This window comes from Pholcus phalangioides, unplaced genomic scaffold (genome assembly GCF_987345545.1).
Source record: "Pholcus phalangioides strain wild (caught in Gottingen) unplaced genomic scaffold, Ppha-v1.0 ptg000008l_1, whole genome shotgun sequence".
NCBI classification, from domain to species: Eukaryota; Metazoa; Arthropoda; class Arachnida; order Araneae; family Pholcidae; genus Pholcus; species Pholcus phalangioides.
This window is the reverse complement of record NW_028301601.1, coordinates 12303471-12331281: the sequence shown is the minus strand read 5'-3', so window position 1 is coordinate 12331281 and position 27811 is coordinate 12303471. Positions and strand designations below refer to the sequence as shown.

The window sequence follows — 27811 nt, the reverse complement described above, 5'->3', positions numbered from 1 at the left end:
GACTTCTCAGTTTAGCAATTGTGTATAGAAAATTTTAAGTGCCAATTTTAACACACCCTTTTCCCTTTCATCTACCTAAGACTTCAGACTCCTTAAGTTATTTGTAGCATTTCTACAAGGATAGAATGGCTTTTAACTCGCAAGAGGTTTTAAGTCACTAAAATAATAAAATTTAATACGAGATACGATTGAATACGAGACCTTCCTGGATCCTAGGGGGGCTCCAGACTACAGCATGAAAACCAGCCTTAGATTCATTCAGTGGATCTATAAAAACTTTTTCATTATTCATTGATTGTTTTGATTCATTTTTGTGTTCAAGTGAACCTGAAATAATAGACAATTGCTTCTAGGATATGCATCCAATCACTGAATGTATTACAAAAATCCTATATCTCTAAGCAGAGATTCGAGCAGTTTGCCTAATAAGTTTGGACAATTTTTTTTATTAATGAAGATATGAATTTATATACATAAAATTTGTTATATCGTATAACTGTCAAATCAGTTGAGGTGCTGAGTCAAACAACCTAATATGTTTGTCCAATCATCTTGATACCGCAATAGTCATAAATTGGGGAGAGGGATAAAATGGTGGTCTTAGTTCATATCAAGTCTTTAGCTGCCTAAGTCTCCTAATATTCATTAGTCACATGCTTTTAATTAGATCATTTCCATGTTGGATACATCTTCCACATCCACCTCTCGCTGCTAGGATTCTTCTGAATCGGCTCCATCACGTTCGGCTGCTGCAGGCAAGAATCTTGAAGCTGGGTAACCAGGAGATTGAACTCTGGAGCATCATGGCCGTGGTAAATTAGACTGAGTGACATCAAATGCTTTGGGAACGGAATTTTCACTTCAAAAAAATGTCAATGAGAAGAAATAATTAAATGGTCATGTTAAAAAAATATTTCAGTGCAACAATTTTTTTCAATTTTTGCTCTTCTTCCTTTGAAGTGGGGTTGAACTTTAAACATTCACAATTATGAGCAGATATATCTTCCCCAAAGTGTTTGTAGTTCTTCCACAGGTTATTTGGTAAAAATAGCTCAGGTTTTTGTTTGCAGCATAACTACAAACATTTTGGGAAAGATATACCTGTTCATCATTGCGAATGTGTGAAGTTTGATCCCACTTTGAAGCAGGGTTGTCAAATTTGCTCCCCTGGTAGATACCCATTTCCCCCCCCCCCCAACATTCACCCATTCCCCCTGGGCTGGGTTTTTTGGGGGCGAAATTGTTTTCGAAGGAAATGTGTTGTTATTTTCGGGTGATTTTATTTTAAGGTTAGTTATTGTATTCCAAAAATTGCTGCATAGTGCAGTGTTTAGAATATGTGTATTTTGAAGTATTTTTAAAAGATTTTTTTTTGGGAGCAAAAATGTGATAAATAATTTCTTGGAATCACACACACACTTTTTTAATTCTTCTACCTTTTCTTATGTTACATAATAAGCATTTAGGTGCGAGATTCACATATTAAAATGTTACAAGAAACCATAAACAGAAAATGTAACCATGAACTTAGATATGTAATATGTGATAAACATATCCAAAGAAATTATTGCTTATTTATAATACACAATTTTTCACACACACAAATCCTTGTATAAATAAATTGAAACCTCTGTGAAGAAGTAAATCAATGTATGTAAACTGAATTTTCATTCAAAAAATATTTACGTTTGCAGCATGGGCAGAGATTATGCCCCCCCCCCCCCAGCGTCAAAGGTAAAGCCTACTGATCTAATGTATTTGCGTATATATGAATTGATATCATCATCATCATCATGCCCCCCCCCTCCTCCCACACTTTCAAGTCTATCTCCGCCTATGGTTTGCATTATTTTTTTATGTTTCATACAGGTACAGACGTTCATAATTGAAATATCAAGAAACGAAAGAAAATAACTTTGTGGGATTCTTGAATTGAACATTGGTAATGAACACCTTCAAGAGAAAACATAGTTTTTTTCCGAAACTAAGACCTAACCAAAAAATAAGCCTTAGCCTGATTTTTCAAGATGCTCATAATATAAGCCCGACCCTGAAAATTGGCCTGCTAAAATCGTCAGCCAGATGAAGGCATTCTGTAGGTCTGTTGCTATACATGACAAGTTGTGTTGTATAAAGTGATATTAATATACAATAATGTTATTGACATTTATATTTAATGTTAATTCAAGTTATTCTGTAGTTTTAAGTTCCCGAAAATCGCTAATTTGGACAAGTGGAAGACACCTCCAGAGTAGTGAATCCTCAGAATGACTGCTATTAGTCATTATAGCATCTATGGGGTCATTCAAGTATTATGTCAGCATGGGAGTGGGGTGTTTCGGATTTGCTGACTTTTGATGAGAAGGAGAGGGAGGGAGTTTGAAGGTTGCTTATGTACATCATCAACCACAATTTTTGAAGATATGAGCTATTCTAAGCTTTGCTGACAGAGGTGGGGGTCAAAAATAGCTAAAAATCTGCTGACGTAATACTTGAATGGCCCTATCCTATAACTATTTCCTCCTAACCAGATCACTTTTCAATTATTACTGCTCTTTTAAAAATATTTCAGAATTAAATTTAATGAAGCAAGGATATTCTTCAACAGTGAGGAATTCAAGAAAAAGAGAAGCATGGGACTTTAGCTCCTGAAAGTTTGGGTTCGGTTTGAAAAAAAAATGTTCTGGTTACATAGCTAAAAGTTTTATTTTTGACAAATCAGAACACTTGAATACATTTTCTGCAGGGTTTGAAAAATTTGGAGAGAAAAAAATTCAGGCACCATCCTGATTTCTCAGAATTTTCATTATCCAAATTCATTTATTTTACCACAAACAATTTTCTTGCTGCAGTTCTGAATGCAACTCAAGGTCCAGATACAATTATGCAGAAGTGGGTGTATTTATGTGTAAACAATTATTCCCTATTGTATGGTCAGTTCTATTGATCAAATACATAGTTTAACATGCACCACATTTATAGACATAAGATATACACATAACAGGATATACATACATGTTTGTTCGATATTTTGAGGTTGTGGGAAAAGGAAATTCAATTTTCCTTTTATTTTACCCAAAAACCCCGCCCAGGCTGTAAGTGAACAATTATTCCTTTATTGCAAGGTCAATTTTATGAATCAAATACATAGTTTAACGTGCACCAAAAATGTATATTTAAACATAATGTGAGATGTACATACATGGTTTAAAGAGATATTTTGAGGTTGTAGAAAAGGAAAATTCAATTTTCCCCATATTTCCCAAAAAACACGGGTTTTTAGAAAAACCTGCCCGGGCTTTTTACAACCCTGCTTTGAAGGGGGAAGAGCAAAAATTAAAGAATTTCATGCGATATGGCAGAGGTTCTCAAGCTGTGCGCTACAGAGTGGCAGCTAGACAAAGGTTTTTCGAAGCGATTCCTTGTTAAACTGCTCTGGGGAGGCTCAGATGAGCATTGATTAGGGTAAGGGGTGCCGCAGCTGGAAAAAGTTTAAGAACCCCTGCTGTACAACACGATAGAAGCCTGCATCAAACAAGTACAATCATATGGCCATAATGACTTTTTAATAATCGAAGCACTTCAAAATGTCAACAATTTTGTCGGCTATCCCAAAGCAGAATATGCTGAAATCTGCAACGTATGGGGCAAAACAATCAGTGCTACTACATAACAATCTGGAAAAATTTTAAGAAACGTGTAGAGGACACTATTATGGAAATTTTTACTGCAGAACATTTCCAGTCAGCCAAGGGATAGTTGCAGAACAATGCAAAATATTCTGCTTTGTGGGTTGGCTATATCCGATTGATAAAAGATTTTCTTATAGGAACTGATATTTCTCTTATAATTTTGGTTTGATAGTTTTGGGCATGATAAAATTATTTTTTATTATCTTAGATATAATATTTAAGGTTTCAACTTACTCAGCGTGGATATTTCAATGCATAGCTTTTGTCCATCTGGCAAAACAATATGGTTCGCAGCGCAAGGAAAGAACAAGTTCCCCCGAAGCGAGACCTGCAGCTCTACTTCACAGATCGTGGGATTTGGCCTTTTTATGACAAACTCACAAGTATCGTCCTTTGGTGCTGTGAAAAAACCCCTTTCTACATTTATTTCTTGATAGCATCGTTTTATGCTTTCTGGGATTTTAGGATATCCTTGAAATAAATCAATAACAGTGATAAAAATTATTTTTTTTAAGTAATTCAGCGTAATAGGATACAAGAATCTTGTCAAATTGCATGTTTCTACAGCTTTCAGTTTTTTTAATGAATTTCTTTTGCAACTCGTACCTTTTTCATATCCTCTGCAAGTGTTTGGCATTTGTGTGACATCGATTCTAAATCCTCTGCCAGAACTATGGCTGTCACTCAAAAACCTGAATGTGATTGGTTCTTTGAATTCTGGCACATGAATAATCTCTAAAACATCAAAACATTTCACATAAAATATGGTATATTTTCATAAACAGTCTTTCACACATGTTATGTAGGTGGTGGTATATTGATAAAACCATGCTTACTTCTTCCCTTGTAAGGATGGCATATTCGAACACGGCCAGGCAACTCGAAATAAGCTCCAGGGGAACATGTCGAAGGGTTATGCCGTCCTACATCAAACTCAACAAACTGTAGTTCCAGCTCGCATATCGATGGATCTGGACGTTGGACTGTGTATGTGCAGTCATAGTTTGGACCAAATGAATTTGGATAACCCGGGGAAGTGAAGTTTCCTTGTTTGCTTGTAATTTCTTGGTCGCACTGTTGCACAATCGGTACTAAAGAAAAGAGAAAATTATTTTAAGTGTTTGTGCAATGGATTTATATTCTTTAAAGGATAAAGGAGGACAAGAATGATTTCATTCTTGGTAATGATAAATGAATATTGTAGATATCAATCTCTCAATTTTAGGGTTTTTCAAGTTTTTCGTTATTCATCTCTCTACCTCTCATATTTTTTAATTACTTATTCAGTTATGGTTTTAATTAAATTTCAATGATCCTACTATTGTGTACTGGAAATGAGCCATGTTGCAACAAAAATTATCAAATTATTTTCTAATTTTTGATGGTCCGACTGAACTTCAACTTAGCTTTACAATTGATATATTTTAGCAGTTCTAAACTTTTGACATGTGACTCCCTTGCTCAAATTATCATATATGCCTACTTACAGCAATAAAGATGAAAAAAGTTATGAAAATTCAGGTTCATTTTAGTCACTGAGCAGGTGCAGTATCAATTTTTGTGGCTGAACATCCTCGATAATGTGTGGTGATGTGGTGTGACTCCCAGGGGCATACTTTCGAAAGTATTATCACATTTAATTATAATTTCTCATTTCTTTCTTTCCCGAATTGAACCTGGGTCAGAACATGCATTCAGCTTGCACAGAGTCGTCAAATGCTGAAAATAATGTTCATCCATGATCTTTTGAGAAGATAATTTATTATGGGCAGTGTATTACATTTTATCATGATTATTAGCTTTTTCGTGATAATTGATATCATTTTGGGTTGGTGTGTTTTTATAAGATTGACATTCATATTTCTTTATGGGCATCTTTTTTCAGTCACCTCTTTAATCTTTTCGCCTGTTGTAGCTTTTGTATTTGTTTGAAATTAGATTCCCAAACCTGATTTACCAACTAAACCTGTGAGCAGAAGAGTCTGTGAATTGATGTGAGAGACGCCAGTTCAATGTATTGGAATCCTGTTGAACAACCTGTTATTTTATAAATGTTTTTCACAACTGGCTTATGCAAAGATGAATTTACTGCACAAAATTCAACTGCCTTTGCGGGAAATCGAACAAATGGTACAGTCCTGTTCAGTGCACACAAGCTCTAAGGAAAGATTGAGATATTTGTTGATTTTCTAGTCTCATAGTCTAGGGTCTTCACCCATCATGTGAGAGGATATGGGTTCGAATCCCTTCAAGGGCAGTTGAATTTTCTCTTTCCTAAATTTATCTTCGCATTGGCCAGCTGTTAAAAAACTTCGTATTGATCGCTTAGAGTGACATCATCCTTAGACGACCTATTTTATATTATACTTACATGATGGTGTCTTTATCTCTGCTGTACATGGCCCAGGTAACTGTGTAACCTGTATGTCAAAACCCTTACCGCCAATGCCACCATCATCCGATGTGAACATAAATGTTATGTGTTCAACTTCTGGAGGAAACACCAGTGATCCTAAAATTATGAAAATTGTGTCATGAATATGTATTTGTCAATTCATGAGCGAAATATAATTTTTGAAATTACTATATATTTTTTAAACTGAAAATGGATTGATATTTCTAATACAGCCAAGGACTTGAAAAACATGTGTTAAATTTATACGACAACAAAGGCCAATTTTTAATCAAAGATATTTAAGTTTTGATCAAAATGTGGCAAAGAAATACTTACTTTTCATCGACGTGAGTGTTCCACAAAGGCGTGACCCATCTGAAAGCAGCAAGAAATCCTTGTGACATCCGGTTGTTTGCTCTACATCAAAACTCCTAAAATCAAGCTCAACCCTGCATGCTCTTGATTCTGATCTGTATACAGTGTATGCGCAAGTTCGGCCAGTTTGATAAGGCTTTGGATAATCTGGTGATTTTATTCTATCAAATCTTCCTCTGATCTCCTGGTCACAAGAAACCACTGGAGGATCTGCAGGGCACCAAAAAAAATTGGAGAGAAATACTATCAAGATATGCTTCGGAGTTAAATCCGAAGTGATTACTCGTGTATCATAAGTTATTTGTGATAGTTGACTGAATTGGGCATGAAAATAAGACTTTACTTGTAGTGATAGGTGGGAGCGTTGTTGTTTCCGGACAAGAATTTCTAATTTGTTTGACAGCTATAGAAAAGCCTTGCGTTGTAAAGTAACCTCCTCTGAATCTCAAATGCAGTACATCAGAGTCAGAAGGGAATGTTGCATATTCTGTAAGAGTATGAAATAAACACCACTCATATGGGACAATATTTTACAAATCGCTGAAATTTTATCAAGATTAATTTTTAAAAATATATATCAATCAAGTAACTCACTCTCGCTCCCTGTTGGCAACACGCCACATACTCTCTGAGTCTTGTATTCATCTTGAATCTCGAGAAAGTCTTCAATGCAGTTAGGAGACTTTGCGACACTGAATGTGTTGAAAGTGAGCTTCACCTCACAGACGTCTTTGCTATACCTTTTTATCTCATATGAGCAAGAACTGAACTTGGGGTAGTTGTGAGGATAGGAAGGACTGAAGAAACATCCGATCTGCTGTGTGACTGTCATTAAACATCTAGAATCTGCAATAATTATTAGAAATGAAAAAATGGCATGACAATTATATAGAATGTATAATTGTCGAAATCATAGAAAAATATTAATGAGTTTAAAGTCAGTTGCTCACATAAGCTGTGAAATGTGGATGTATTTGTATGGAAATATTCTCGTCCATTTCTCGAATTGCTAATGAAAAAGGGTTGTGTCGTGTTAACATGACCCTTACAAAGGAGTAGAGAAAGCCCTATCCCAAGGGCTTGCCAAACATCCTGGCCTAAGAAAACTGGCCAGGCCAGGAAGTTGCACATTATAATTACTGATAGACAGGACCTACTAGACTGACCATCGTGAATTTCCGGGCTAAAGTGATGTTTGGGGGGGGGGGCTCTTAGCTGGCTTGAATCACCAGCTTGCCATTCTACATACCTACTCGTGAAAATCATTGTGCAAGATCAGATAGCCATGAGGCGATCCCATGCACTTTCTTCTAAACTAAGCACAACTGTGGGGTATCGCCATTGGGCAATTCACTACCATTCTGCCCCTTTCAGGGGTAAGCTAGCTGTGCCGGAAATGTATCTCAAGATATTTTTTTTTTGTAATACATTAACTGGTGGAGTTTTGGCCCACGAGTAAAAAGAAAAATGTTCAATTGTGGGCTATGACCTATTGTTTTTTGTCAATTATTATGACTCCCGCCACACTGTTGGATTCCCTCACTTCAGTTTGCATTTCTTATAGGATGGTGTGTCTGTACCCAACAGTATGTAGATATTTTTTCTTTTACCAGTTAACTGTACATGCACCTCGTTCACGTTTGTCTGTAAATTTCTAACAAATTGGTACATGCAGGAATGTATGTTCCAAGTGTATGGGGGGGGGGGGGGCCCGTAATGTATTTATGTTGTAAGAGTTGTGTTTATTTTACCATCCTTCCTTTGCTTCCATCTGTCTTCCATATTTTGAAGTGAAGATGGTAAATGCTTGTATTTTCATGTTATACAAGTATATTGAAGGTTTGCCTGCTCCCTGTGAAGGAACTTTTAAATGGAAAGATTGGCTCTCGCATATTTGTGCCTCAAAGTTAGGGAAACTGTAGAAAACCAACTCCAGCTGACCACCATTGTACGCATCTACAGATTTGCAGAGGCATGCATAGAGAGAGGCACGGGTCCTCATGCTCCCTCCTTCTTCCAAGACAATCAAAAATTCTAAATATCGTTGTAAAATAACTAAAGTTTTGAAAGAAAATACCTCTATATGTGTGTGTGTGTGCTATCTTAATCAATCTGTCAATTTAACCACTTCATGTTCAAGGTGTTGGCGATAAATTTGGATGATCTGTATCAGACGTATAAGCGATAAATGTGGTAGCCTTGTTCCACGCGTTCAAAAAAGTAAGAAAGGGAAAGAAAAAGAATAAGGGTGGGGAGGAGGAACAAAAAAATATAGATATATATGATAAGAGTATTAGTACAGTGCCTCGATTTTTCGCACTCACCTACAAACATGTTTTGTAGTTTTTTACCTGCTCCCTTTCTCACTTCTATGTACAGTATATGCATAATAGGAGGATTAGTTCTGAGAAAGATACATTGTGTGCGTTGGGGGGGAAGCTGTAGAGAACCACCATTGTTATCTCAGTTGCTCGTCATCAGTTTATCGTTATCTCGTTGATATATCACGATGGTGATGGGCATAGCCGTATGCATAATTTTCTCAAGGGGGTTTTTCAATTTTGTTTCTTGGGGGTTACGTTTTTTCCGGCAAAATAACCATTTTGGGGTTAAAACCCCCCCCCTCTCCCTTGCGTACGCCAATGGTAGTCTGAGAGGGGGGGGGGGAGAACAAGCACACAACATTCTTTCATATGGTTACAATAAACCTGCGCTATGAGGAAAAGAAGAAAATCAGCGACATTGAATTTATTCCACTGGCTTTTTGTAGGCAATATTACATCCCTGATCGTAAAGGGGTTAAAATGCTTTTTGAAGGTGGATAACTGAAAATTCTCAGTAAGAAATTCTTTGTGTGTGTCTCTAGGGTCGCAACTAAATGCTTGGTCACCCGGTTGAAGCGCGTATTTTGACGTTTCGCGCCCCCCCCCACCTTGTAATGTTCAAGGACAGGTTTCAGAATGAAATTTGAGCCCGCTCCACCCCACCCCCCCCCCCCCAGTTTGCGGCCTTGTGTGTGTCCCTTCCCGCACGAGAACGAGTTGTTCCCTCTGCAAAGGTTAATCCCGCTTACGCCTTAGGTCGCCATGTTTTTCAAATTTTGAATGGAGCGTGATGATTGAAAATTTGTACCGCGGTACAAATTTTCAATCATCACGCGTTGTAAAGGGCCCGCTACTCTCTATAGCGAGACTTTTTAACGAGGTGATCTGGTCGCATTCTTACCTCGAAGTTGGAAAGCCCACTTCCACCGGTGGGATTAGAACCCAGTTGAGTGTCGCTACACGAGTCCATCACGCATGGGCGGGGAGGGGGCATAAGGGGAATTACTCCCCCCCTCCCATCGTCAAAGGTGGAGTCGACTGATCTAATGTGTGTGTATATATGAATTCACGTCATCATGCCCCCCAGACTTCTAAGTCTATCTCCGCTTATGCCATCACGATACCCACATAACCGCACCACGCCCCCGCTTGTGTACCTAGCCCCCACCCCCCACCCCCGAATTTGATGTACCCTTGCGTCAAGTTCTATTCCCATCTTTATTTAGACACTGAAACTTCCTATTTACAAAAATGTTCGTCCCAGTTGTAGCCAGAACCCATTTGTGTCGAGTTTTGCATCAAGTGAAGGATTTTCCCTCTGTCTTTATTTATTCTGACCTCTATACCAGAGACACTATAGCTCACGTGTCACGTGATTTATCATGAAACACATGCGACATCGGAAAAAATTGTTTTGAGAGGAGTTTTAAAAAAAAAGTTGCATTGTTTTGTTTATATTTTTTTTTACTGGGTGATGTCATCATGTGGGGGGGGGGGGGGGGGCACCTGGTGACCTCGACTCCGATACGCCCTCTTCCGAGGCCAAACGCTCAATATCACCACGTGCACGCGATCGTTCGCGTGCTATATTATTAGAGCTCTTCCTTTAAAAAAAAAATTGCATATTTTAAAAAGTACATTGACTGACATTGACTATTTGACGTCCGTCACGCGCTATGTCATTAACGATACATCCTTGTCACCGGAATTGTTCGTCACTTCTTAGAATTGCTCACCGGTGAATAGTTATCGAACACGATGTGACAAAACGCTGTTACGTGCATCACAAAAAAGGTTCGGTAAGGAAAATGAATTCTGTAAACTGTGTAAATATTGTATAAAAAACTGCGAGAGACTTCTGCTGCACACTTTGAGAAAACTTTTATAGAGGAGCGAGCGTGAAAACATTCGCGTGATCCGACTTGATATGGGCGTAGATCAGTGTTTCCCGACCATTTTATCGACGTGCGCCCCATCTAAGAATCTTGTAAAATCCTGAGAGATGCCCCCCCCCTTCCCGCCCTATAAAAGACACACATGGGGGGGGGGGATTTGCGGCCCAAGATGATCGAAAATTGAAAAAAAATATTGTGAAAGAAGTTAAAATATTGAAAAAATTCTTTAAATGCCGTTTCAATCTATTTCTGTGAATTTGAAACACTTTTTTTAAAGGTTAAAAACTCACTCTTTGGAGAGAGAATATTATTAGATATTTGACATTCTTTTATTTTGACATTTTTTTATTAGCACACAATCCTCTATGCTCTTCTGAAACCTTAAGTTAGCTTGCGTACGTCCCCTCTCCCATCCTCAGAATCCACTGGGAAGAATCCCTATAACCTGCTTTAAAAAGCATAAAAAAAGCACGTGTTTTCAACGTTTAAGACAGTGCGGAACAAAAAAAAATTCTCCATGGAGCCCAATGGCTAATGTCGTACTCGGGTACAGTGTCTTGATTTTCGCAGTATCGTCTTAACGAATAAACCGAACTGGGCCCCAAAGCTTCGACGCAAGTAAGGATTCCTACATCATTGAAAAATTTTACTTATTCTGAGTTAATTTTTTCATTAAATATGAATTTCCACACCTCCACACATTGACACTTAAATTATTTCATACGGCATTTTACTAATATTTGTGGATTATTTTTTTCCATTGGATATGAATTTCTTTAATTCTGAAATTATTTGTTCATTAAATATTAATTTTCATTAATTCTGAAATTATTTTCTTATCAAACATTTATTTCCGTTAATTCTGAGAAATTTTTTAATCAAATATGAATTTTCATAAATCATGATTGCTCCCTTAACAAATCAAATTGCCGCCCTCCCCCCACCTTGGGAATCACGGGCGTTGGAAAGAAAGAGAGATTCCTTTTAATCTCGTATAAAAGGAAACGATGAGTTTTTACAGTCTAATTTCGAATTTAGTACTGTACTACACTGGTGAAATAAATTAAGAGAATTTGCATATTTTATCGAATTTCATGAAAAGAACTGAACTGAATGTAAAACCACTGCTTCTAGACAAAAATGCAAATCTTATACGTCAAATACGTAAGCGTACACGTGTGTGTAGGCGGAGCCAGTAGAGAAACAGGCTTTATAAGCGCGCGTAAGTTAAGACGCATTTCGTTCGCTAACACACCTCGGCGAATTTCTTGGTGTTATTTTGCAGCAATCGGTTAATTTCAAATTGTAACAGTAAAAATGAGTAACCACCAACGTTTAGATGATGGAAGGAGGTGGCGAATTGTGGGGAGGCTAGAAGCAGGCCAATCTCAAGCCCAGATTTGGAGAGAGTTCAATTTAACACCCAGGGTCGTGTGTAATTTATGGAAACAGTTCCAGGATACCGGATCCATCGAGAGAAAGCCTGGGCAAGGCCGTCCAAGAGCCACGACGGCCAGAGAAGATCGCCATTTGTCGATTATAGCGAGGCGTAACGGGAGTGCTACAGCTTCTCAGTTCTCTTGTGACTTGTATGCAGCCACAGGAACCCGTGTATCAAGGGTGACTGTTTCCAAAAGACTCCATGAGAGAGGGTTGTTTGCAAGAAGACCTGCTGTTTGCGTCCCGCTCACTTCTACGGACAGGAGAATCCGTTTATCATGGTGCAGAGAACATAGAGATCAATGGGCGACCGTTCTCTTCACTGATGAATCCCGGTTCAGCTTAAGCACCAATTCTCGCCGTACGTTCATATGGAGAGAAAGGGACCCGCTACCTACCCTCCAATGTCCGCGAAATCGACCATTATGGCGGAGGAGGTTTAATGGTCTGGGCAGGCATCTCTCCATGTCTTTGAAAGAGGCAATGTGACTGGTGTGAGGTATAGGGATGAGGTCTTGGAGCCCTATGTTCGCCTTTTCAGGGGTGCAGTTGGCCCTGAGTTAATTTTAATGGACGATAACGCGAGGCCACATAGAGCTCTTCTGCTCGACGATTTTCTAGAGAGTGAGGATATTCGCCGGATGGATTGGCCAGCCAGATCTCCAGACCTTACCCTTATAGAGCATGTCTGGGACGCTCTGGGGAGGGCAATTGCAACTCGGAACCCCCTCCGGGAACCATCCAGGGAATGAAAACAGCGTTGCTGAACGAGTGGGACCAATTGCCACAGGAAATGATAAACTGCCTTATTTCATGTATGAAATCACGCTGCGAGATCTGTATATCTGTAAGAGGGGGACCATACCCCCATTAACCAATTTTTTTGTTTATTCTGCAACCGCTGTTTCATACCTTCCGACTCCAACGAGTGTTACGCACGATCATGCGTGTGTATTACAATTATTGAATGGTTATTTGTTTTGTATTGTATCAATGTATGTACATATCAAATTTCATTAAAATCGGTACAGTAGTTCTAGAGATAATCGACCAAGTCTGCAAATTCTCTTTAATTTCTTACACCAGTGTACTTTATCGAATTGGCTATACAACACTATATGTGTCTATTATTGAAGTCATTAAAGCCGGGTTTTCCTGTGCCTTGCGCAACGTGATTCGCCAAGCGCGACACGCCGTCCACTCACCAATAAGAAAAGCAGCGTGACTGTTTTCCTACCGAGCGCAATACGCCTGACGACAGCGCTTTACGTCGGGCGTGATTGGCTGACTGTTTCTGGAGGAGTCAAATGCGTCGAGCGCCGCGCGTTTTGCCGATGTTCTCTTCATTCTTGCGTGTTTTCTTTCCCTTCCCTTCAAACCGGAGCATGCAGACGACAGAGTAGCTGATGCCAAGGCCATATACTATGTATAATATAGCCGTCCTGATCTGATGCGCCACCCTAGGAAAACACAAACACGTAGCGTAATTATGTTACACGTTTCTGCCGGCGCAAAATGGTCTAATTCGGTTCACGCGGCGCAAGAAACCTATTCCTAGGGAAAACCCGGCTTAACGACCCTCTAAAAAGCTATAGAACTTCGGGTCTTGACACACTCATCTGCATTGACGAGATATCTCGCCGCCTTAAAAAAGCTTTTTATTTCAGCAGAGGCAAACGTATTTTGTGAAGCTGATTTCTCAACAGAACACATCTTCATAGCCCACCTGTTGGAAAGCCTACTTCATTGAAAAATATAAATGTATATGACACATTTTACAGGGGAGGATTTAGTAATGTCTGCTATGCCGGGTGTGCTCGGTGAAGGGAAAGAAAAAATCGGTTCTGAATTCACCTCTAGAGTAAGGGTTTCAAGAGACCGGGGGTCTGTAAGCTTGGATGAGAAAAACCAATTAACTTGTTTTTTCATCATTATATGTTGAATGTTTTTATGGGAACGGGTCCGTGACAAAGCCGTCTTAAAGCGTGGAGTATGCACCGCAAAAACCTCATAGAAGAGGGTTTAGCTACTACCTCCTCTTTCCAGGGTCGTCTTAAAAGTATCATGGGGGCCCCCCCCCCCGGCCAAGTGGTTTTTCGGAGGCCCTACCTGGTAAATACTAGAAAATTTCAATCGGATCTCATTTTTGTGAGGCCCCTCTTCTCTTGAGGTGCCCGGGTGGGCCCATGCGTTAAGACGGCACTGCCTCTTTCCCCTACGAGAGAGAAAAGTCGTCAAGCGGACGCAAGAACTCTCCCAATGCTACCGCAATACTGCATTAGCCATTAGCATATGTAAACAGGGCTAAAGAGTATGGAGTGGAGAATGTACTTTGATGGTGAAACTCTTTCTACGAAAACTGATTCCGCGCCACCGTAAGGTATGTAGAGATTTTTAATCCTTAAAAAGGACTTCGAAGACTCTCCCGTACGTGCCAACTTTAATTTTTGAAAATCCTGTATTTCATGGAGAATTTTATACAAATATTCACTTACAATTAATGCATTGCATAACTTACTTTCCGTACCCTCTGTTTCACCATCTCCAGTGCCGATCTGAAAAAGAAAAGAAAAAACATGTAATAGTGGGATTTAATTTTACAAAAAAATGGTAGGTGTTGGGAATAGATGTAATGTAGTTTTAAGTGGTTTTTTTTCAATCGTTTTCGAGCCACGAGCACCGTTACTGCCCAGCATTAGGAGAAGAGCACCTACATCACGGGAAAATGTGATTCATGCTTAAAGATAAGCATGATGAATGAGATGGTTTGATTTGAGAGTCAATCGGGACCCCACGAGCACGACATCGGGTGCTTCAGAGAAGCTTGAATCATGTATGGAATAAAATTTTATGGGCTGCGTGGCATTGGAGCAGGCTATTCCTACTCTGTTTGGAGAGAAAAGTGACACGAATAAGAAATTTTTGAGTAATGCGGTGACAAAAAGTTTAAGGGCAGCGAAAAACTGTCACACCTTGGAAACTCGTGGATCTTAACGCAGTCTATGGAAATTTTAGAATTAAAAAAAAACGTTTAAAAAAATTCTTAAAAAAGATAATGTTGACGAATGCTGCGTTGCTTTAGAAAAAAAAAAATTCAAATTGTAGTGGTCAGATTTTGGGTGACAAAGTTAATTTGTGTTAAAAAAATCCGATTTCAGTGATGATCGAAAATGCGTGATTTCCCTCACCCTTGCACAACATCAGGTTTGTAAACTTACATTCCTTTACGCCACATGAATTCAATTAAAAAAAAAGTGAACGATGATGGTCATGTCCTCTTTACAACATGATCCATTGGACAAGATGGAAATAAAGGGAACTCTGCCTTCGGGAACACTCCGTACGTAATAATTCAATGGAAGCCCGTTTTTCTTCGGGAATGCTCAAGGCTCTCTATATAAGTAGACATTCGCTCGAAAAGAAAAAAAGCATAAATGCATATAATACTATAGAATAAGAAAAAAGACAGTCTGAGATCTTTCCTCGTAAATATCAAACAACAAGAAGAGTAATGTACTTTGACGCAAGAAGACACTCTCTTCTAGCTCAACAGTGAGTTGAGTGAGGAACAGATTATTTATTTATGTTTGAGGTTTCTCTGTAGTTGGAATCCGCCATTACGATCTCGTCACGCGACAGGAATGAATCTTAAACTTTGCGTTACGCTTGGAGCCACCTTTTCTTTTCCCATAAAGACATTATATATATGTGTATCGAATATTAGAGAGTAAGGTTTATAAACATATATACATGAGGAATAAGAAGAGCAAGAGCTAGTGGAACCACGAGGCATGAAAAGCTTTATGAGAGTCTTTAAGAGCGTAATCCATCTTGTCCCTTTTTTATTCTGTGTGCATGTGGTGTGCTTTTGCTGCTGTACGGAACCAGATACGAGAAGTATAATACAATAAAAAAAATCCATTTAGATGATTTCTTTTCATTGCATGTTTCAAGGGCGAAATTTGTTTTTTCTTCTTTATCCAGAGATATTAAGGATAACAAATAAAAAAACGAGAAATATTGTTAGGAAAAAATCCCAAGATTTGTTTTTTTTTCTTCCAATATCTGAGATCTTTCCGCGTTGAAGAAAAAAAAAACACTGAACCGATACTGATTTCACACACACACAAGGAAACAGGTATTTTCCGTTTGTGGTGTAGATCACTGGTTCTCAACCTTTGGACGCCCACGGCCCGGTTAATTTCTTGTTTGCAAGTGGAAGGCCCAGTTATACATACAACTAATGGGAAATAAATGGGTGAAAATGAAACGGTGAACCATTCACGGAAATGAACGGTGAACCATCAGTCAAACCGGGCTATGTTTGACTGATGTCAGTGCCCAGTACCGAGCCGCTGCCCGGCGGTTGAGAAACGCTGGTGTAGATGGTAGCATGCCCGCCCCAAAATGTAAGAGGGCCTGGTTCACGTTCCGGCGAAGACCAGATTCTTTCCCTCGGCATAAAATCTAGAAAATATGTTTCCTTGGTATATTGAGCTGAGGAAAAAAAGACCTCTATTTCGTCCCACCTGGGAGCCACTTGCTGAAGTTAAGAGAGGCTACTAATGTCTCCACTTCAGCGCCTCACGCCATAGTGCTAAATAACGAAGGCAGAGTCGTAAGATAATAGCTCCCCAACCTTATTTGTCCCATCGCCCCCCAACGCAATCTAACCCATAGGATCCTATGTTATAACCCTAAGCTTCTACCGCCACCCTGGAACATTCCCTCGCCCACGTTGGGGATCACTGGCGTAGATCAATGTTCCCCCCGGGGGAGTGGTAGAAGCTTTGGGTTTAGTATTGGATCGGCCTGAACTGGGGGGGGGGGGGGGCAATGGAACCAAGTTTGGGAAATTATGGTGCAGATCAGTGTTTCTCAACTACCTGGCCGTGAGTGATTCGTAGTTTCATTTTTTCCATTAAATTTCTCATTAGTTATGTGTATGACCGGGCCTTTCACTTCCGCAAAAGAGATTTACTGGACCGCGGGCTTCCAGAGTTTCAGAACCACTGGTGTAAATCATAGTTTCCCAAAATTTTTGTTTCCCCTCCCAAATGAACCCACAGGATCCTATGTTAAATCCGTAGCTTCTACCGTCCCCATGGAACCATTCCATCGCTCACCGGGGGCGATATTTCCCACTTTGGAGAAACACTGGTGTAGGTCATAGTTTCCCAAAAACTTTTTGTTCTATCGCCTCCTTCAAAAAATTTTTGTTCTATCGCCTCCTTCAAAAAATTTTTGTTCTCATCGCCCCCGACTCAGATCTTCCCGTGGGTTCCTATAATAAACCCACAGCTTCTCCACCCCCTCAGTGGCAAAAATTGCTCACTTTGAGAAACATGGGTGCAAATGGTGGCATGCTTGCCCGGAATGCAAGAGGGTCTGAGTTCCGAGTCCCGGCTGAAGCCAGATAACTTCCCTCGAGATCAACTCCACATAAAATCCGGAAAATATCTGTTTCTTTAATACAACCTCTGACAATAAAGTTCGGTGAATGAAGTCAGAACGACCGATCTGGCAACACTGGCGAAGCAAAACGCAGCACATGCGTAGCGGCAGGTGTTGACCATCTGCCGCCACCGTTGTTCAGTTGAGCGTCGTTTGTGTTCCGTGAAAGACTTGTTTTACAAAGTGCTTGTTTAATGCGTTGGTTCTTAACTGAGAACAGGAAAATCCACAATGAATGCTGCAAGGTACATTGAAATTTTGACCCGTTTCATGAAACGTCTACGCAGGGTATGACCTCAGTACGCACAACAAGGTTCATGGCTCTTTACCAGGTCCGGTGCGAAAATCATAGCGGGACCAGGTACGTCTCAACAATTTCGGGGCCCGAAAAACGTTTAGGACCTCTCTTTGTCACGAATTTATATTTTGTTCGGAATTTCAGAATACACGGAAATACTGAGAAATATCCAGACAAAAAAATTCAAACGCACAATTAAATGTAAATTAACAGAAAAATTTAATGAACATTCAGTACCGAAGGTAATTTTAAACTAATGAGAGAGAGAGAAAATTCACGAAACTAATGAAAATTCTAGACGATGAAAAAAAAAATTCAAAGAAATAATTCTAGCACAAAAGAAAATTCACAATTGTGATGAAAGAAATAACTCCAGAATGGATGAAAATTCAGAATAAATGCTGGAAATTATTTCAGAATTGGTGAAAGCCCCCAATAATTTACCGTGAGTGCGGCGACCACACTTTTAAGGGCTGCTTCGCATGTCAGAGAAATTCAGTGAAAATGTATTTACAGGGGGATCCGAAATTATGATTTTCTTATACGCTTGTATGGCTCGAAGGAATTTTTGCGAGTCTGTGATCGTGTAGAATATTGTCATTGGCTCGTGTTGCAAGTGCGGTATGTGGACACAAAAGAGATGGTATTCGCGCGCTCGTCAAGGGAAATCTCTCTACGTGTGAAGTAAGACGCTGTCATATTATTTTGTTACAAGCCGGGGTTATTATCATTATTATTATTGCCACGAACGAAACAAAAACGCTGGAAATGGAAGTTATTCTTCGCGTCCGATTCAGTGTACAAATAGGCTATCATTTTCGATGATTTTGAAATCATTAAGAGGGGGAGGGAAGCATGATGTGGAGAGGAGAATGAAAAAAAAAAATCCATTGCGCCATTTTTATGTCTCCGCTTGGCTTCTTCAGTCTGGGAACCACAAAAGATCAATTGATCAATTCGCACTTTCTCAAGCGTGTGAATGATGATGATAATCAAGATATATATGAAGATAAGAGAAGAAGAAAAAAATTACAACGCTTTTTTTTTTCCTCTCTCTATTCTTATTGCTTATTATATGTGAGCCCACACACACACACACACAAAACTCTCTCTCTCTCTCTCTCTCAACAGTACGTCTCATTCCTCTGTAACATATGAATTAATCGCATCTGAGAAAATGGCAAAGGATACTTACTGCATACCGATGATTCTAAAATGTTGTGCCGTCAGACGGGGTCAGGGTTTACCACGAGATATTTTGGAGATAAAAAATATATTGAATTCAGTGATCGGCCTATGATTTCAAACCAGTGTGCCGTGGCGATTCGGAATGTCGCCGACCAGGCAGGAGTACCGCGAGATGTTTAGAATTTCCAAAAGTGATACAACAAAAACTCATTAAAACAAACAGGAAAAGTTTAGTAATGAATCACATAACGGTTACCCTTAGCATGTATGGTATCCTTTGAGTTGGATTAGCTAGGTGGGCGATGAGAACTGTTTTTTTTTAGAACTCAAGTTAGGAAAACTCTGATTTAGCACATCCTTGAAATTTACATCAGAGTAAATGAGGTTAAGAATCAGCAACTTCATCTTGTATAAACAAATATTAGAGCCTAGGGGAACAGATACGTATAGAAAAATACGGTGCATTCAATTAAAAATTGTACCCACCGTAAAAGCATTGTACATTATAGTACGGTAGAATGTTAAACTTAACACACTGTACAAATTATTTTTTTCACGGATGAAAAGCAAAGGGTCTCGGAATTGAGGTTGACATCAAATATTCACGATGATCACGAAAAAGACGTATAACCTTGCCCTTAACCTCAAAGAAGCAGGTGTGGATCGAAGACAATGTATCGGGAAAGGCGATTTGTTGTGCAGGTTCATTGGATCGTCTGTTATTTTAAGGACAGATCAATTTTTCTCGTATCATTTAGCTTTTGGCAGAAGTGATTTAACCTATCACCTCCTAGAGATAGAAGGCCTCCGTGCTCTGCCTGTGACGTCAGTAAATAGTCTATTTTCCCTCAGAATATTCAGGGAAAAAAAATTCCCTGCTCGTGCCAGTATCAATGTTGTGAGGAAAAGAAATGATCGAGCTCAGAATCGCGATTTCTATGCCCCCACATCCAATCACTATGCTACTTTTGTGAGGCAATCAGGAAGATTCGACGCCAAAATAAGAAGAAACGAAATATCGTGCTGTGTGGCAAACTTGCTAGGTAGTCTGAATGACGTTTATGGCAAACACTGCAGAGGCCTTCTATCTCTAGGAGTCGATGTTTAACCCCGCCACCCACTTCTGAATCCGTGCCCGCTAAGAAAAAAAGAAGAGTCAATTGGCAAGGTGATGGTCTCGAACGGCGAGAGGTTTTTCCAACAATATATGAAAAACCAGGCACTAATAATCCATTTCAAGTTAATCAATCGAGAAGTGTAATTGATTGAATAGAGAAAGGCGTCAAGTGTGTTATTGGAAATATTGGGTGGGCTCAAACTCAATATTTCTACAGATATTATGGAGATAGAGGGAGATAAAGGAGCTCGGGTCCCCCAATACAAGTTTATGCCATTAATGAGCTGATAATGAGCACCCAGGGTCCACAGGCTTCATAGATTGTTGATAGTGTTCCAATCTGAGCATCGTTCCAGGACATCAGATGTTAAGATGGGTGTCGAGCGTGATCTTTTTTCTAGCTCAGATTCTTTTGCATTGAACTTTCTCACATAGTTAAAGCAGGGTGTGGCCAACTGCTAGTAATAGTCACTCCTCGGTAAGACCTCATGGGCGCTGGCACTGCCTCTGAGCAAAGCTGTGGTCAACAGCTGGCCCGGCAACGAAAAAATATGCATCTAATTAGGTTTGTGATCATTACTTAAGCTATTAGTTACAACAGCAGACTTCCTGATTTTCAAACATTAGAACATTTCTAGTGACGGAAATCATTTACCCTATTTTCTCATTTGTCTGTTCACACAAATTGCTCATGAAGTTTGTTACGTGAACACTTTATTTTTCTCTATGTCGTTGAGCAAGTTGTCTGCTACATCTGAATGCATACTTGGTGTTCTGCTCACGGCGACCAAGCTTTTTCGGACTGGACGCCAACTTGCGAAGCTTCAACTAAGTTACACAGACTCTGGGCAAAAACGCGCTATGTTTTGATAGTAGGTTGGTAGTGTGCCGTTGACCGAGGAACTTCCTCACAGGGACACGATGATTTACGAAAACAGAGAAGCAATCATCTCTGAATTTCGAATGGGAGGTTCAGGACATTCCTCGTTGCACGCACCATACTGGCACTTCTTCAAACCAAGAATCACCGATACTCTGACGCAAGAAGGTAACTCACGTAAAAGTGGCGTCCGAGCCGCACCCACAACATGGTAATTTGTGGCACGGGATCCGAGCAACTCCCCAGAATTGATTCAGAAATCAAACTTTGCTACATAAAGACCAAGACGAGCGCAAGCAGGTTCGAAACACTTCCGACGCCCCTGATCTCGACCCTGAAAAGAATACATGTATCGCACGTCCGGGTTTTGTCCGTAAAATTCAAACTATGAATGTAACCCAATTTGTTTTTTTTAATCCATTGCGCATGTCTATAGATCTGACTTAAACTTGAGGGGCAAAAAAAACTTGAAAGTAGTAATTAAGGAATTCCCCATCCTCCGACTCGGGTCGAAGATGTTTATTTCAGTGGTGAATACCATATACGGCAGTGGTTCTCAACCTGGGGCCATATGGCCCTCTTGTGGTCCTGGGATATTCTAAAGGGGGCCACAGAGATAAAAATCAGATGAAAGCGGGGGACACGAAGAGCTGCGAAGAGTTAGAGCTTTCAAATAGAATATGGTGGGAGAAAATATTGCTATATGCTTTCAGCATCCAGCAGAGCTCTCCATAGAACCAGGGTCATCGTAACCCACGGGCCCACTTGGGGCCTCATATCCATGGGGGAGGGGGCTACGTGATGAGATCTGGTACGATTTTGAATGTAAGCTGTTACTTCCAGCTATGTATGGGACCCCAGAACATCACTTGGCCCGGGGATCCATGATGTTGAGACAGCCATGCATAAAACTTGCAGCATAAAATTCAGTGCATTTTCTACGCGAAGAAAATTCACTGAACTCAAGCCCAGGGTAAATACATACCCAGGATGATGTGTCGGGAGGGTCGATTGTAGATCTATTGGATCATCCTGTATTTTACACAGGCATATTTTTCACATTTAATTCGGCTTTTGGTAGCGATGATCACTCACCTTCTGGACCCGTGCCTGGCCCCAGGGTTTCAGATATCGATAGCGCATTAAGTTGTGATTAAATTCAAATCGATAAGTAGAAAGGGTCTCGATCTGGGATGAGTGTAGGGGGCCCTGGATAAGACAAGGGAGGCCACGAGAAAAGAAAATATTGTCCAAAGGGGGGCTGAAAAAAGTTGGGAAACACTGATATACGTTACCAACATTTGGGAACTCTAGGCAAATGCCGCACACATGCCCATGCATGAATGAACGCCAGGGGCTCTGCCACCGGACTTATCCCGTTGCCGAGATCGCTTCCAGCCCAGCTTCGTGGCAGAGTCTGGGACAAAGTGAGTGCACCTAACAGTCTGATTGTGTAGCTAGTGTTGTGTTTGATATTTCAGTGCTGCCATCTATACTTCAAATTGTGAGTGAAGTGTAATGATTGAATATTTATAACGTTGCAGACTTGTTGCTCTCTGTGGCGAGACTTTTTAACGGGGAGATCGACTCGCACGGCCTTAAAGAGGCCGTATAAAGCCTCAAAAATCGTCCATAAAATAAATGTTTTTAAGTGTTATTATATTGCATTGTAAAAAAATATAAATGTATAACTACCTCCTTCGTGATACAAATAATAGCAAGGGAAAAAAATTCGGGTTGCAAACTTTAAGGTAAAAAAAGAAAAGAAATCTAAACTAAAACAGTTTTTACCAAATTAGTGAAATCACAGCCGCACGCATGCTCTGCAACAGAGTTGTTGTTAATTAGGACATATACCAGCTAATTCAAGATATAAAATGGAAAGAAAATGACCTCAGCTTATGTGCAAAGTCGATTCTGAATTTTTGTCTTCGAACTGGTTGCAATAATGAACGTCAAAAGGCCCCTTTACATATACAGGGTGATTCAGAAAAGATTTGAAAAACTTTAAGAGGTGATGCACATACAAAAACAAACAATTTTCATCCAAAAATGCATGGTCTAAAATGAAATGCAAACGTGCTACAGGGTGCGCCATTATCCCTTACGTCACAACTGTTAGAACGCGCGCGGTTGCACGCTGGAATAACTTCATAGGGCTGGCGTCCGTGACCTTTATTCACTGTGACGCGATTTGCATAAGTTTTTTCTCCTTCCCCAGGTTGACACAGGCTGACACAGCCCCAGCAACTCGAACACGATGGACTCTGTCTGGCAGAAGGACATGAATCGTCCTGACTATTTTGCCAGGAACGCCAATATCGGTTAGCTTTCTTAAGGAATTGATCTGTCGACTTTATTGAAGGTATTAAAATCCACATATATAGATGACATCAACATTGTGACCTTCGTCTAGATCAGTGTTTCCCAAAGTGGGCAATATCGCCCCCCTGGTGGGTGATGGAATGGTCCAAGGGGGCGATAGAACTTACTGATTTAACATAGGATCCTATGGGTTTACTTGAGTTGGGGGGCGATGGGACAAAAAGTTTGGGAGACTATGGTCTCCAGAGTCTCCCAAACTTTTGTTCGCCCACTTTGGGAAACACTGGTCTAGATCATAGTTTCCCAACCTTTTTTCAGAACAACAAAAAGTTAACCTTTTTTCAACCTTCTAACAACAACCTTCTTCAGAAGGTTTTTTCTCCCATCGCCCCCAACGCAATCTAACCCATAGGATCCTATGCTATACTCGTAGCTTCTACCGCCCCCCTGGAACATTCCATCTGCCCCAGGGGATGTTATCGCCCACGTTGGGAATCACTGGTCTAAATCATAGTTTCCCAACCTTTTTTGTCCCATCGCCCCCAACGCAATCTAACCCGTAGGATGCTATGCTATACCCGTAGCTTCTACTCCCTCCCCCGGAACATTCCATCACCCCTCAGGGGGCGTTAACACCCGTGTTGGGAATCACTGGTCTAGATCAACTGTCGTGGGCGACTAGTTGCTGAACAGGTAACGTGCGGCCCGGTATAAAACCACATTGGTTAGAAGGTATACGACCCATCTCAATTGCATATGGAAGGAGGCGATTGGCAATACATCTTTCGAAAATTTTGCAGGTGATGTCAGTCAAGGAAATCGGGCGATAATTGGATGAATCTGACGCAGAACCCCTTTTTTGCAGACCGGAATGATAATTGCGGAGTGCCAGGAATGAGGGATAATGTCGTGGATGTAAAAGTAGGAAAATAGAAAACTGAGGAGCGGGGATATAACGTCGGAAATGAGTTTGAAGTAAATGCCCCTGGAACTCCATCAGGACCCGGGAATGCACTGGTGGAAAGAGAGGACATAATGGACTGTATTGTTCTGGATATTAAACATGTCATTAAAAATCGGATGGTCTCCCGCAAGGTCCCTCACCCGACTTTTTTTGAAAAAAGTGCCCCGTTTTTTAGTCGAAGTTTTCTTTAATTTGTTATTTAATCAAAAATATTGATACAAGTAATTTTCAACGGATTTATTGAATGCAATATTATCATATTGAAATTTCGCGTAGGGGGGTGGGTCATCCCCCCCCCCCCATAGATCCGTGTCTGCGTCAGAGTAGTGCGTAGCTGACTTTAGAGACTTGTCAGTCCTCCTTTTGTGCATTGGACCACGTTGAAGTAACATACTGATCGGAAATCACATTATATCATTATACCAGGCTAAATATTATTTCATCTCAAAACATATAGCAAAACGCCCTTTGAAAATAGTGGGTTGTATCGCCCTTGGGGAGTGTGGGGGGGGGGGGGGTAGAGGCTGCAAATTTGATAATAATGTCCTACATCAGCGTTCCTCAACCTATGATCCGCGGACCGGAGGTGGTCTACAGAGCCAACTGAAGAGACTATAAAAGACATTGTCACGTTAGCGAAACTGGTGGGTGGGGGAAGGGTTCAATGATATGGATATAGAAGTCAAACAGCTAATTAATAGCAATTCAGAGATATTGACCGAGGAGGAATTAATGGAGTTGACTGCTCCTGAAACTGAAGCGGTACCAGATAAAGAAGTAGAAGACAAGTTCACCACGAGTAACATAGCGGAAGGGTTTCAAATCAGCAAAAGATTATTTTCATGATATAGATGTTTTTATAGTACGTTCTTCACATGTAGAAAAATTGGTAGAGGAAGCCTTGTCATATCATATTCCAACATACTTGATGATATGAAGAAGAAACGGCAAACACAGAAATCACACAATGTTCTTTCAGAAAACATCGCCAACAATCGCTGCACCCTCTTTTACATTCCCTTATTCCGCTGCGTCACTTCACTCTTCTCATGCTGTTCAATAAACGAGACATTTTGGTTATTCGCAGGTTTCCCGTATTCGCGGTCACCCCAGGAACGTAACCCCCGCGAATACCGGGGGGGGGGGGGAAAGACTGTACATAGTATGTACTACATCAGCGGTTCTCAACCGGTGCTCCTTGTGCACTCTCCAGGGGCTCCGCGGCAGCTCGAGGAAAATAAAAAAAACCAATAAAATTAAAAAAATAATAACTATAAATATTTTTATAATTAATAAATCAAATAAATCAGATAACTTCGATGAATAATTAAAGAATTAGCCTATGGGGCTCCGTCATTGAATTTTTTACTTAAAAGGGCTCCGCGAGTCAAAAAAGGTTGAGAACCGCTGTACTACATACTATGTGTTATCGAAGTCCACTTTAGGCATTCCATCAAAATGAAAAGAAAAAAATGTTTTGTTTGTGAAAAATAATTTTAGAAATTCAAATAATGCTGACGAGGTAGACTTGGAAATTTTGCGGTCTAATGTTAAAATATTTTTGGCTCTTTAAAATATATATATATACACGTGCCCTCACCCCCACACACACACACAGGATGTACCAGACCTAGCCCGGTGTTGAAGTTTTATACATGGAAAATTATGGGGGGAACCGCTAGAAGTCTTGGTATTGGGGGATCCTTCAAAACCCTGTCCTGTTGGTATTCCTGCTAGTAGGGCCGTTTTAACACGAGGCTACCAGGTAGGTCTCACACGCGTGGATCCAGAACTATACATCGTAAAAGAAGCCGTTAAACGGTGAATTCAGTGCCCCTTCTGATCCTGCGCCCGGGGCACCAGAGAGATCTGCCTTCTTCCCCTAATTGCAACCCTGGAGACAACCATTAATTTCCCATGTAATCCTGGCTCTTGTTTGGAGCTATCACTTCCTCCTGAATCCACACCTGGTAGCCTCCCCCCTCACGACCATCCAGGTGCGTAGTGGGATGAAAAAAATGTAGCATACACAAATTACTAAATTCAGATGACTGAGATTCTTTGATAATTTGAGTATGTTAGTAGAGGCTCCGGACAATTTTTTCCTAATGGGGGGGGGGGGTCTCTGGGGTCCTGTCAACAATTAGGGGGGCCCCTATCTAAGACCATGGATTCGTGGGTATGTGCGCCTGTTTTTAAGGTGAACACATTTTTTTATATGGCACATCGATTGTTTCAAGTTATGGCTTTATAAAGCAGTTGAGGTTGAAATGCGGTGCATAATCGCTATACTGTATTTAAAATCCAGTTTTACGGCCCCTAATATTTTGCTGCCCATTGCAGTCGTACCCTTCGCACCTGTTTAAGGCTGGGATTACACTATAAAAGTTTCATAAAAGTTCATTTATTAAACTCGGAAAATACAACCAATAAGGTGATCGATTGCATTTGCTATGACGTTACCAATGCTCTTATCGTTTTGTCACATTTTCCAACTTTTATAAAAGTACTTTTATCAAACTTTTATAGTGTAATGCCGGACTAAGTCCAGCTTTGGCTGTCGGAGAAATTTCCGTACCTGAATTTAAAATGAAAAGAAAAGGTAAAATGAAACAATATAATAGGAATTCAACTTACGTTTGAAAACGATCCTCTCCCGTTCACGTGAAAGAAATTCAGCAGCAAAGTCCACATAATGAGCGCTCCTTCTTGCATTTTTCTGTCTTTTTCTCTCTCTCTTCTCCGAATCTTTGGTCAAAGCAGATGCTTGGGAGGATACCAGAACACAAAAGGGGGGAAAAAATTAAAGAAACAAAAAACTGTACCAGAGACCTATATTCGACGACAGGTGGCGCTAAACTCTCTGAAAACAAATAAAAAACAAGATTTTTTTTTCCTCCCCTTTTCCATTTCAGAGAATTTTTCCCCGACACATTCGTTCCATATATTTTTTTCCCCATCAGAATTGTGAAGGACAATAGCGATGATAAAATTTATACCTCATGCAATATATAAAAGCAAAAAAAAAGCATATTTTATGTCACAAATGAAAATAAGTTAATCCCGCAATTTCTAAATAAAATTAGTTGCACATGAACTTAGAAACGACAATGGGATCGGAATGGTTTTCTAGCATTGTTACGAATTCAAAAATATAATCAAGGCCACAACTGGGGGGGGGACCAGGAGATTGTCGTGCCCCGAGCGCTGGACTAGAGGGGGGCGCCAAATTCACCCTTGAACTGCTCCTACGCTACGCTACACGGATGTGCCCAAAATGCACGTTTGCCCCGGCGGGCAAAGTACTATTAGTTACGGCCCTGAAAATATATATACCGATTTATTTACTTACTAGGAATTGAAATTGGCGCTTTCACTCTGTGTAACTAGTGCTTCCATCTGTTGGCATAAAAGCGAAATATTCATAGATTTCGGGTTCTTTATTTGGCCGATAGATAGCGGCA

At 40.2% G+C, this 27811-nt stretch overlaps 1 protein-coding gene across 1 annotated transcript; it reads right to left on the bottom strand.

Moving 5' to 3' along the window:
* Positions 1-430: 430 nt before the first annotated feature.
* Positions 431-27134, bottom strand: LOC149083734 (cubilin-like). The gene is made up of 10 exons (XM_089234214.1): positions 26985-27134; positions 14640-14676; positions 7057-7308; positions 6806-6949; positions 6424-6672; positions 6064-6204; positions 4529-4783; positions 4299-4427; positions 3927-4163; positions 431-859 (listed from the first exon to the last, which is right to left on the bottom strand). Exons 1-10 carry the CDS (start codon positions 27060-27062, stop codon positions 669-671), a joined length of 1713 nt encoding a protein of 570 aa, XP_089090340.1. The 5' UTR covers positions 27063-27134; the 3' UTR covers positions 431-668.
* Positions 27135-27811: the final 677 nt, after the last annotated feature.